General features: G+C 30.6%; 1 protein-coding gene across 2 annotated transcripts; it reads left to right on the top strand.

The window, feature by feature from the left end:
• Positions 1-9,077: 9,077 nt before the first annotated feature.
• Positions 9,078-11,846, top strand: LOC113517459 (acyl-coenzyme A thioesterase 13-like). Of its 2 annotated transcripts, none has more exons than XM_026902128.3 (4): positions 9,078-9,231; positions 9,511-9,635; positions 10,036-10,223; positions 11,427-11,846. In XM_026902128.3, the coding sequence occupies exons 2-4, from the start codon at positions 9,552-9,554 to the stop codon at positions 11,581-11,583; spliced, it is 429 nt and encodes a 142-aa protein (XP_026757929.1). In that variant the 5' UTR covers positions 9,078-9,231; positions 9,511-9,551; the 3' UTR covers positions 11,584-11,846. The 2 variants fall into 2 exon arrangements, with proteins under 2 accessions (XP_026757929.1, XP_026757936.1); XM_026902135.3 differs by having other exon boundaries at positions 9,082-9,171.
• Positions 11,847-12,607: the final 761 nt, after the last annotated feature.

The following is a 12,607-nucleotide window of genomic DNA, read 5'->3' on the forward strand; positions in this document are numbered from 1 at the left end:
CTACTAACTACGAGTATATTGTAGCAAACAACGCTTCTGATAATTAAATGTCACAAAAAATTGCACCTCCCTATATTAGTAGCATAACATAGCTGTGAATGCTGTTATGGATTTTCCTACCTAGTTATATGTACAAATGTGACAATTTCTAGAAACAAGCGTACCAGGAAGTGTTTGTTGTTCAGGAAACGGCGTTTTGACTTGTCAGTCGGGTGTCGGGTGGTCGGTGGCACTATAAGCTTGAAGAGAGGCTCTGGCAATGCCCACAGGTATCATAATATTAAGGACAGTTCGAACAATAATATAAGAATACTAAACATTTTTATTTATGATATTCCTGGCATTTAGTAATTTACTGGATTATTGCAATTTGATATAGAAATATGATTAAAATATGAAAATCATATTCCAACTCAATGGCAGCTGAATTCAAATCCAATCCGCTTTGAAAGTTTTCAAGTACTCAACACTTCTTAGAATATGATATTCATATTTTAATAATATTTCTATAAGAACACTATCTATAATATATATTTAAATAAAACAAAAATACTCCAACAAAAATATTTGTAAACACCTGTATGAAACCTTCTGGAAGTTTCGTGATTACTCATTTACTATTTCGCAGCAATTAAGCTCAATAAATATTACGTTCGAGAAGAAAATAAAATTATATTGCCATCACGTAAGTATTTGTGACAAAGTTCATACGAAATGAATCGGTGACGATGTCCTCCAATCTGTGAGATGCGGCGTACTGCAGTCCGCTTACGGAAGAGGTTCCTCTTTAGAACGGGTCCACTGACTTTCTCAGAGATCGCGTCCTACGCCCAACTTATCCGTGTGCAGTTTAGCGAACTGTTGCACAACACCGGATAATGTAAACAAAAGCGGTGCGTTGTTCTCGTATTTTCATTGTCTTTTGTATTCGAATAGCAGCTTGTAGTTTACTGCACTTGTTTTCGTCTTTATAAGTATTACTTCGTATCTAATTATTATCTTGAAATGATATAATCTGCGAGCAAATGATACTTATTTATTACCCGATTGCATATCTGTATGTATGAATTTTCTGTGGCACATGAAGCCTAAATGATTTGATTTTTTTTTTATTTATGTAACTTAAAATGACAAACATACTGACGGCCCACCTGGTGGAAAAAGGTAACTGCTGCCTAGACATGAGCAGTACCATGGACATAACAAAGTATACTGTTTCGTTCGTGATACTCCCCATGCGTTGCCATTCCTGAGGACTCGGGTGTTATTCCTCTGTACCCTGTAAATTCACTGTTATAATTCACTGTTATAATATCCCAGCCTTCAAACCGAAACAGCCATTCAAATACAACTGCTTCATGGTAGAAACTCGAATGGGACAGAGGTGTCCAAACAAATGGCTTTTGTACAAAGTCTCCCTCTGCTAAATAAATACTTACCCTATCAAAATAAATTTATTTTAATATGAGTCACCGTTCCATTTCATTCTCAAAAAGAAGTAAAAGGCGACTAGAGAAACAAAGCACACTACATCCCCTAACCAGCCTGGTTGTAGTAAGCTAATATTGGGAGAAAAGGGATTCTATATATAACTATATATTCAGTAATAGGGTATGTCAGCTGCATTGCTAGTAATAATATATATCACTTTCACGAGGAATCCTTTTGATTAGTTCTTGTGGAATTTGTCACTGTGGTCAGTTGACTTGCCCTAATCCTCACCTATAATTTCTCACTGATACCTCGCCAGCTTAAAACCACCATGCCATTTGCACCTATTAAAAAAGCAGGCTAATATTTTATTTTTATGGGGAGAGCACTGTCCTTATCAGTTGAACGTTAATAAATTGTTGAATAAGTAGCTTCTGAGAAGCCTACTTTAACAGATTAAATACTTCCAAAGTTCAAGGCATTGCACAGAACAATAAACCTAATCTCATTTCGAATGTATTATTCTATAACGTAACAGAAAATACCTGGAATATATACTGATATTGCTCCAGTGTAATATATTTACAATATATACTTCTAGAACTATAAATATTTTCAATAACTACCTACGTGAGGATTTTGATTCATACTAAACTTACAAGACACACATTTATGATGACCTTCAATCATTTTCTATTAGTTAACACTATATTTTTCCTATATCAAAATTAGGACAATTGGCAAATAGGTGTACGATTACGTAAAGAGGCGTATGCGATGAATAAGAATCAAAGCGGCATGATCAACTGATTTGTGTTTGGTAGCTATACGATCACGTCGCACTTGGCGATATAGCCATCGGCTATTGCAATCCCAGTGACAATGGACGTCATTGAACATGTCACACGCACAGTTATGTATGATTTACATAACAGTGGCACAGCACTGGACAAGCACCTGCAATGGCACACTTTGCGTGAGCGATACCGTATAAGTAGGCACGTCCTGTAACACGTTATACTAACATATATAACAGTTTAAGGACAATTAACACTAGAGGCAGGTTTATGTCACAAATATGTTTTATTACCCAATCTTCAAAGAAAAGATATTTCTCTTCTTGTTGTTTTAGAGTTTCAACCACACCACAGCTTAGTTTTCTCTCTGCCATGTCAATGTACTTTATTCAATTTTAAGTTAATATTAATAAAAAAATCGGATTGGTAGTTATTGGTTCATACTATAGTATTGAACTTTTAGAACTTTGTTCTGATTTCTAATAGGCAAAGCTAAGTTTAATTACAGCAATATTGCTATTATAAAAGTTTAGCAATGGCATTGGCATACCTAACAAGATTACGCTTGGTTAGGTAGCGCCTGACAAATCAAGAACTTATAACATTCTCCACAAACTTAATGAATCCAAAAGATAATCGCCACTGTATTCGAAACATATCTATTCTTGTAAATAAGGATAAATAACTACAAATACGCAAAAACCGGCGCCATTAATCATAATAAACCTACTGCTGCTTGAAATTATTTGAATTGAAACTCATGTGACTATTCGTAGATTTTCCTTTGAAATTAGATTTTTTTTTTCTATCATAATCAAAAATGGCAGTTTCGATCATCACACAATTCATATTATCATACATATTAATTTTGCTTTGATATTGGTCCCTCAACATCAAAGCTCGAAAACCCTATGAAACGCAAAAAAAATTAAAATGACTTCAGAATTAGTAACATAATGGAACATAGCAACAATTAATACAGAAGTATGAATGGAATCGTCCTCTTAAAAGTCATTAAAATACTTCTGACCAATTTATAACTTATTACTGACTAAATTACAACATATAGACGACCAAAATAATATTTAACTTATGCAGACTACTTTTATACAATGTCTCCCTTTGGTAAAATTGTTACAGAATAAATCTCCATATTAATATATGGAGATTTAGTCTGTTAATCATGATCATACCCTGGCTACGTAATATCAGTCACGATAGCAATCATTTTTAAACAGCCCAAATGTTTCGGATTGTATAATCATTTACAGCAAGGGACCGGTCCAAAATAACCGCTAGTAACGTAACCGGAGCAACGTGGAGAGCTGACCGACCTATATATGTATATTTATATATACGTATAAACATATATTATGGTAGTGATTATGTATACGTAGTATATGAGCATTATAGTAGAACAAAACGACAATGTTTTGTTCTTTACATACTTTTTATTATAAAACATCAACTAAAGTATCTTCATATATTTTTTACAATTAAAAATAAGATTTTAATTATAATTATTCTTATTTCATTAATAAGACTCATAAGAATTACACTAATGAGTATAATACTTTTACTAATGGATATGGTACTTTTTTATTATATCTATTTACGTAGCTGATCGTGTACATAGTAACTTGTTATATGAATTTAATTTATGTCTTTATTAGTTTTTACTTGTGGCTTTGTCCTGGTAAAAAGTAGCCTACATATCTAAAACATCAATCCGATCAAGCCGTTATGGTGCCGCAGGCGAAATAACAAACTTAAAGGTAAGAGGAACACATTTTATAATATTAAATAAAGATAAATAAAAGTATACAAACAATATTGTAATGCATATTGAAGATTGGATTGTTAAATGTGTTGCTAATTTCAAAACTCAAATTCGACAAATTGGGTTGGACAAATTCGACGCTGTCAATTCAAACATTGATTAATTAATCATTCAAATATTAATGTAAATGATATTAAAATATAACTTATTGAAATATACCTATTTTTATTAAAATATAAACGTAATAAATTATGAACATTATTAATATCTTTTTAATTTATAAAATTTCCGTATCATTATGTTTGTTCACGATATTCTTGAAAACAACTCAACCGTTTTATGAAATTTTGTATACTTGATATGGTATATACCCTGTAGGTAACGGTAGGGTGGTAAATCAGCATTCGCCTGATTAGCTAGTCTAAACATATTAACAACTCACAAAACAAATTGCAAAATACATATAAAGTTAATTATTAAATACTACATTAATAGATACTTAATATGATTAATACAAAATTACATTTATTAGTAGTACTTTGATATAGCGCCTCCAGCGCCGAAAATGATTATACTTTCCAAAGACATTAACATTGCAAAGTAATCAATTAGAAGGCATTAGCGGAAACTTTAGTACCTTTGTATTTTTTTAATATATCATACTAAAAAATAAACCTATAATAAGAAAACACGGAAGGGAATATTAATAATGCGGACTACCAGTCCAATTGCTAACAATATCAGGTCAACCTGCCCGTGGTTCCCCTGGAAACCATCGTGCTGAATTCTAGATCTATTCATCACGATGAGCTAACTGACCTGCCCTTTCGTTCTCACTTATCATCCTTCACTGGTCTCCTACCAGCGAGAATCGCAATATATCATTCCATTATCATCCATTAAAAAAATATTATTAGATTCATACTAATATAACAATACAATTAAATAAATTAAATTTACAGTAAATAACACATCTTTATATTTAACAACAAACCTTACCTTTATAGTATATTAAGTATGTTTAAAATGTTCACGAAACATAATTACATAAATAAAAGTGTAGTCAACTACCTGCTTACATCGGAACTAAAATGTGTTCCAAGTTCAACGCGAGGCCGGTCCGTTTTCTCTTTGCTTTTTAATTGCTTTTTATTTCGACAATAATGAAGCCTCTTAGATAACAAGTTGTATAGATAAGCATACGATATCTATTCGGCCTACAGCTATAGGAAGCGGTGACCCTTCGTCTGTCAGTACATTGGATTATTATATAACACTATAATAATACGAATAACTTCTAATATTATGAGTTTAATAACGGAACTTGTATAACTACACAAATTAAATGTAAATTTTATTTATAGACATAATAACCGGCGTTTAACGATAAATTCATAGACGCTATATAGTTCTATCTTAAGGTTATGTATAAATAGAGACGTAAATACTTTATTTTTATTATTATTATTTATATTTTTTAATTATTTTCCTTACTTGAAATGTTCATTTATGTGGAAATGAGAAAAAAAATATGCACTAATTACAGTTTGCCACTGACCCACTACTACTCTATTTTAATTAAATATTTTTGAAAATAATATTTTAAATTTCTATCACAAAACCTATGCATCAATAAAGAGTCCAACAGTTATCGGTGTAATGGTAGCAATTTCGGCTGACTAAACATTCCCTGTTTTTAATCTTTATTTATAAATTTGATTATATATTAATTTAAATAACGATATTATATAACGATTTATCAAAGGAAGACTTTGTACAAAAGTCGATTGCTTGGGTACCTCTGTCCCATTTGTGTTTCAACCATGAAGCAGTTGTGTTTGCATGGCTGTGTTTCGGTTTGAAGAGTGGGATATAGCGTGAATTTACTGGGTACAGAGGAATAATACCTGAGTCCTCAAGAATGGCAACGAGTGGGGGGTATCTTGAGCGAAACAGTATGCTCTGTTATGTCCATTGCTGTTCATGTCTATAGGCGACGGTTACCACTTTCCATCAGGTGGGCCATCAGCTTATTTGCCATTCTAAGTCGTATAAAAAAAACGATATTGTTATATTAATAGTTATAAAAAATAGTTTAAATTCTTTTACAAAAAAATACACACATAACGATTTATATACTAGATATTTCTAAGGCAGATAAATTACATTGGATATATTTCAATCTCAAACGAATAATCACATGTTTACAAATATGTTTTCATCATCATCACAATAAGCAATTTTAAATGCGCATAGTAAAACGTCACTTTTATTTGTAAGTAAATTAGCGAAACTAGTATGGGATCAAGGCGCGGTAAACCCTACTGATTGTAATAAAAGACTTTGAAAATCGGTTTATAATTTGTGACATTTTTTTATGATATGTGCTTCTACTACTGTATATAAAAACTGGATACATTAGCATACGAATTGTAACATAGTCTATTCGTAATCAAGTAATTAATTGTGATTTAAGCAGTTGTACAATAAATGACTCCCTCTGTATCCTCTATTTATTTCTCGTTACCCTTAATTGTCCTTCTAATAGCCACAAAAATCTAATTAATTTAGAACCTACTTTTTTGTAATTCATTTAAAACGTAATACATGTACTACATATAACGACATAGATTTTTCTCTTATACAGTTGTTATCTACGAAATTATATAAGTAAAGTAAAAATATACGGAAAATGTTTAATACATTAAAATGTACGTAGAACGAATTGGATAATTTAATTTCTAGTTCAAACCATGTGTTATTTGGTTATTTCCTTTTTAATTGTATAATGAGATTTAGTTGGTACCTAATTATGTTTATAATTGAGATTAATAATATAAAATACATTAAAAAGGTAATTATCTTTGTTAACAACTATTATTTACCTGCAACTTTCTTCGCCTGACCGGGTTTCGATAGTTGTTCGAGATAAAAAGCAGCCTATGTCCTTTTTAAACCTATAAGTATGTGTATATAAAAACGAGGCGCTGCGTTCGATGTAAGCGCCATACTAGACTCCATCTATAAAATATTTTCGGATGAAATCGAAACAATTGTTTGAAATAACAAACATTATCGGACTTACTATAAAAATATATTAAATTACATTACCACTATCTAAACAGAGTTTTAAAAAACTCTAAATAATTAAATATTGAATTAAATTAAATTAAATATGAACCTTTTTTTAGTCTTATTATTTTTTTGTTACGCCTTGACCAGACCATTTTAATTATCCTCGCTATCCTAAGGTTGCCTGGAAGAGATCGCAATTTAGCGAAAAAGCCGCCCATTGTTGCCTCGTTATCTTGCTTTTATGTACCTAATTAAATTTTTGTAATTAAGTATTCATTTTGTTTGTTAATCTTTATAATTTGTATTATTCTTTGACGGGAACAATAAAGACTTTTTATTCATTCGTTTATTATACGGTGTTATATTTTTATTTGTAATTTGATGTACTCAAAAAAAATTTGATTTCGTGTTACATACAATATAATTAAAAACTTATAGAGATTTTTAATAAGACTGATTTTCTTCTTGGTAATATATATCTTAATGGTCATAAACAAATATTTGTAGTAAACTATCTGGACCACTATTGAATACTTGTCTATCGGGAGTGTAACTTTTATGTATTATCCAGCTATTCTAAATTAAAGCACCCAAATATTTATTTTTATTAAAATAGCAGTTACCTATTTTGTCTTATCGATATGTAATCGGCCAATAATTGGTTAGAATTTAAAATTGACAGCTTGAAGTTTTCATATAAACACATGTCTCGTTAGTGTGCAATCATGTAGAGGTCGACCCCCTCATATGGGGTCGACCTCTACATGATTGCCCGGGGGGAAAGGGATTGTTAATAATAGTTTCTAACTGCTGCTTCTTGGGACCATCAGCCCCATTACTAGCTATTTAACCTGTCAGGTCGATCTCCTTGTGGTCCCCTCTGGAAACTATCTTGATTAATTAATGGATTTATCACAATAGGCCCTACTGTCCTGACTTCATCCTAAACTATCACCACTCACTGGTGTCCCGCCAGCGTACACCGACAGCACAGACGAAATTACCGTTCCTTTATCATTCATAAAAAGGTACTCCGTTATCAGTAATATACTATGTCAAGTCGATCTCCTTGCGGTGGAAGGGAAGGGATTATTAGTAATGCGGACTACCAGTCCCATTGCTAACAATATACCCCGTCAGTTCGACTTCCACGTGATTCCCCTTGGAAACCATCGTGCTGAATTCCAGGTGCAATTATCACGATGGGCTAACTGATCAGTCTGCGCTAATGATATTTATACATTGGCAGAGCACCAGTGAGAGATGATAAATGAGGATAAAAAGGCAGGTCAGTTAGTCCATCGTGAGGAATTCACTTGAAATTGTGCATAATGGTTTCCAGGGGGAAATCCGCAGAGGTTGGCCTGATAGGGTGTATAGCAAAGCAGCAGTTAGCACCCTATTACTATCAATCCATATTGCCTCACTAATAGACATAGATTTCTCTCAAAGTGCAACTTAAATCGTTTGTAGCAATTTTGCACAAATCGTCGTGTTATCTTGCTACGGGGCGCTCCACATCGCACCATGTTTAATCAATTTAAAACTGACAGCCTTAGCAATACTATTTAAATTCATCAAAAACACTGTTCATCGAACTAAAATTTTTAGAATTATCTTTAAAAATCACATTTATTTAATTAAGAGACGCAGGTACTATTCTTAATCTATGTTAACAGTCAACATACAAACTAACCTTAATCTACGATAAGCGATTACTACACTACATTATTTAAGAGTAATCACTGGCCCCATATTGACAAAAGTAGAAAATTAATGTATGTAACTTCCTAATTAGATATTTCAACATAATAAAAAACAGTGTTCGTAATTTAAAATGAGTTTACCTTTGAAAATGCTTTGAATAGCGAAACCAGTTAGGTGTTTATTATAACATTTTAGAAGAGTACAAGTGTATTTCTATCAGTATCAATAATTGTTCAAAGTATTGTAGAACTATTTATAATACTCTTCTATCTAAAGATATTGATACGCATTTCAAAAATGGTTACATAAATTCAAACTCATATTACACATTCCTAGTTTCTTAGTTCAAAGTAATGTAAACCTGCAAAGTCAATTAATAAGGTTGATTTAAATTTTCATCGAAATATTTATTATAACTTATAATTAATTTTAATATGTCAGGTAAAATAGTTAATAACAGAAATAAAGTACTTATTTACTTATGGTATCATTTAATACTCATCGTATATTATTTAATTCATTGTAAATAAGATAACCACGTCTCACGTAGTGATTTGTTAAAAATAAATAATCGTAAAACAAAATGTTATGCTTAGATCTTACATCATTAGTGTTTAATTTTATTATCTCGGGTTGAGATTCCTGCGTATTATACCACAATGTTAAGCATTGTTGTATATTTTTTCTACCAAATAACTTACGACGTCTGACTTTTTTCAGAAATATATATCAATAGTGTCAATAATTGATTTGACAAAAATATGTGCACCAAAGGAGCAACAGTTGCAGAGCTTTTTACCAAAGTTATCGCCACTACAAAATGTTTTGATCAAAATCTTCGTAAGGTAAAGAATGTCCGCCCCAATGGATACCCACTGATCATTTATATTTCTATTACGTAATATACTGGAACACTTACTATTATTGTTTATCTATTTTTGTTATATAATTTAGATAAAGTTACTAAAGATGTGTGTATTATAAATTGTATATAATGAATTTCTAAAGAGTTTTGTGTTGAATAATGAGAAAAAAGATGTCAGTAGTTAGCCTTAGCACTAAGAGCGATCATAAATTTAATTTGACGAAATGTGACAATGTCGCAATTATCTAATTTTTAAAAACAATTCATAATTTTAAATATTTCTTATTTACACCTCTATTAATTTTATAAACTAGATTTTTAACCTCCTCTAAAATATAAATTAATTTCATATTAATGGATTTATGTATCATGTATGCCAGGTGAAAGTAGTGCGCTGTGATAATGGAAGAATGCTGACAGAATTCCAAGTTGGACCAGAACATTTAAATCAAAGAGGAACACTCCATGGGGGATTTATAGCCCACTTAGTTGATGCTATCTCAACATATGCACTGACATCAAATGAAAAGGTGGACACAAGAGGTGTATCTATTGATCTTAGTGTAAGGTATGTATATTTATTAAAGATTGTTATAGTTTTTATTACTTACATATACATTACACATATTATAGTAACAATGTAATAAAGACGATATGTCAACTAACTGTATTGTATATAAACATATTATGTTTATATGAACAATATTACCTACCTATTATAAGAAAATATTTTAAATATGTTAAAAATTTCATTTCAATTGAGTACTTAAGTTTTTAAAAGTTTACATGCTTTTCATTTAAATAAATACTTTTATCAACACTATTGTGAAAATAGAATATTAATATTTTTTTAATGTATAAAGGTAAAATAATTCACCTGCTTTATGTATTAAAATACAGTGGATTTCATTTGTTATGATCTTGGTTGTAGCAACCATTTACCTATAGCGATGTTAAATCTAAGTCCCTTAAACTTAAAGCATGTTTTAGTACAAAATTCATGTGGCTATAGTGACTTTGGATGTAGCACCGAGTTCGGTGTAGTGACTATTTTTAATGAATCATTTGTAACAAATTCTTAGAAGTTCCATGCAGATATTGCGATCGATGTTGGTTGTCAAAGAGACACTAAGATGTGATCAGCAAGTGTGGAGACTTTTACCTATTGTTTATAGATATCAGCTAAGTAGGTAGGAAAGCATGTGAATTTTCGGAGTTGAGTTTATTGTTCAGTTATAAAGTGATATTCTAAGTAGCAACTGAGTTTATTAAACTTTTGAATAAGTATGACTGTCTAGACGCACATTCACTGTTCAAGAAAAGGCAGAAATCATTTCAAAATTGAAAAACGGTAAAAACAATGCTGATTTGTGTGAAGAAAAAACTATACATGTGTATGTGTCTGTATTTCTTTACCTTTGCCTGTAACGACTTCCGGATATAATGACAAAAATAGAGTGGTCAGTTCATCATCGTTATACCCGAAATCCACTGTAGTAGTGTACCAGTCAAAGGTTTTTACCTTTGACTGGTAAACAAACACAAATATGCTAAACAGAAACAAATATGCTATTCTGTATCATTTACATGAAAACACTTTATTCTTATAACTAATAAAATTATTAACTTTTGAAATTTTCACACTTTTACTATTAGAGACTAAACTCCATCCTTAATATGTACTGTAGATGCATTAAGTAAATGTTACGATACTTTAGTTATGGCACTAATGCCATAGAAATTTTCAATAATTTTAATTTGTTATTTCCAGCTACATGAGTGCAGCAAAAGAAGGTGATAATATAGAAGTGGAAGCTGTTACAAAGAAGACAGGAAAAAAAATTGCATTTTTGGAAGTTGAAGTAAGAAATAAAGATAGTAGGCAGGTTTTAGCCATAGGTAGACACACAAAATATATAGGGGTGTAATTCGTTGGACTAAATACACATTTGATAGTAGAAGCTTATACTAATTGAAGTATTTAAAATGTTTCTGGTGCATTATTTCAGCTTTATTATAAATATGTGATATAAAAAATATATGTTATAATTGGTGTCTTTTTTAAATAAAAAGCCATTATTTATCTTTTTTTATTTATTGAACATTAAAACTTATATATGTAAATATATAGAACACATTGATTTTTTATTATTAGACTAATAATTATCTTGGAAATAAAGTTATTATAATAGACATGTATTTTAATAAGCATAATAATTAATGTAATTAATTACTATTTGATTACCTACCTACACTGTTGACCACAACGACGCCACAAATCGCACTTACGAAACAAAAAATCTAAACATGACAGATAGGCCAAAAAGCAACATCCGCTATATGATATTTCAATAGGATCCATTAGGATTAATATGTTCGCGATATCGATGCACTAAATATGTAAGGACTATGGAACTCTATTGCTGACAACAAACTGTGTACGCAAAACACACAAAGTGTATGTTTTGAAATCAAACACAAATGTATTAAGTACTCATAACAAAAAACTTGATTGTCAAGCAGTATAATCCCAACTAGTAAAATTTAATTACAACATATCCAACATGTCGTCACATACACAATGCTAATCCATTGCATGATTTCATCCAAATTGGTTCATTCATTCCTTCCATTTTAGCTGTGAAAACGAACCATAAGATTGGCTCATTATGTATTTATAATTAGTACCTAAAGCTTAATAATATGTAATAATCAACATATTATTATTATTACTAATTGTTTGTAACTATCAAATTTATGTACTTAGGTAATGTTTTATCTTCTTAATATGGTAATGGTTTTTGACAAGTATTTTAAAATGAGAACTTTTATTTCTAATATCTAACTATTATAATGTAAAAGTAAGATAATGATTACATATATTAATTGTATTATTATTATGCTTATAAAAGAGGAAAACTTAAGTTTAAATAAATGTTCTTTTGGACGATG

The sequence above is a fragment of the Galleria mellonella genome, unplaced genomic scaffold (assembly GCF_026898425.1).
Source record: "Galleria mellonella isolate WM207_F2 unplaced genomic scaffold, CSIRO_AGI_GalMel_v1 utg33, whole genome shotgun sequence".
NCBI lineage: Eukaryota > Metazoa > Arthropoda > Insecta > Lepidoptera > Pyralidae > Galleria > Galleria mellonella.

Coding starts and splice junctions, on each gene's coding strand:
- LOC113517459 (XM_026902128.3), top strand. CDS start 9,552: ATGTGCACCAAAGGAGCAACAGTTGCAGAGCTTTTTACCAAAGTTATC. Junction 9,636..10,035: donor TTGATCAAAATCTTCGTAAG/GTAAAGAATGTC, acceptor CATGTATGCCAG/GTGAAAGTAGTGCGCTGTGA. Junction 10,224..11,426: donor TCTATTGATCTTAGTGTAAG/GTATGTATATTT, acceptor TGTTATTTCCAG/CTACATGAGTGCAGCAAAAG.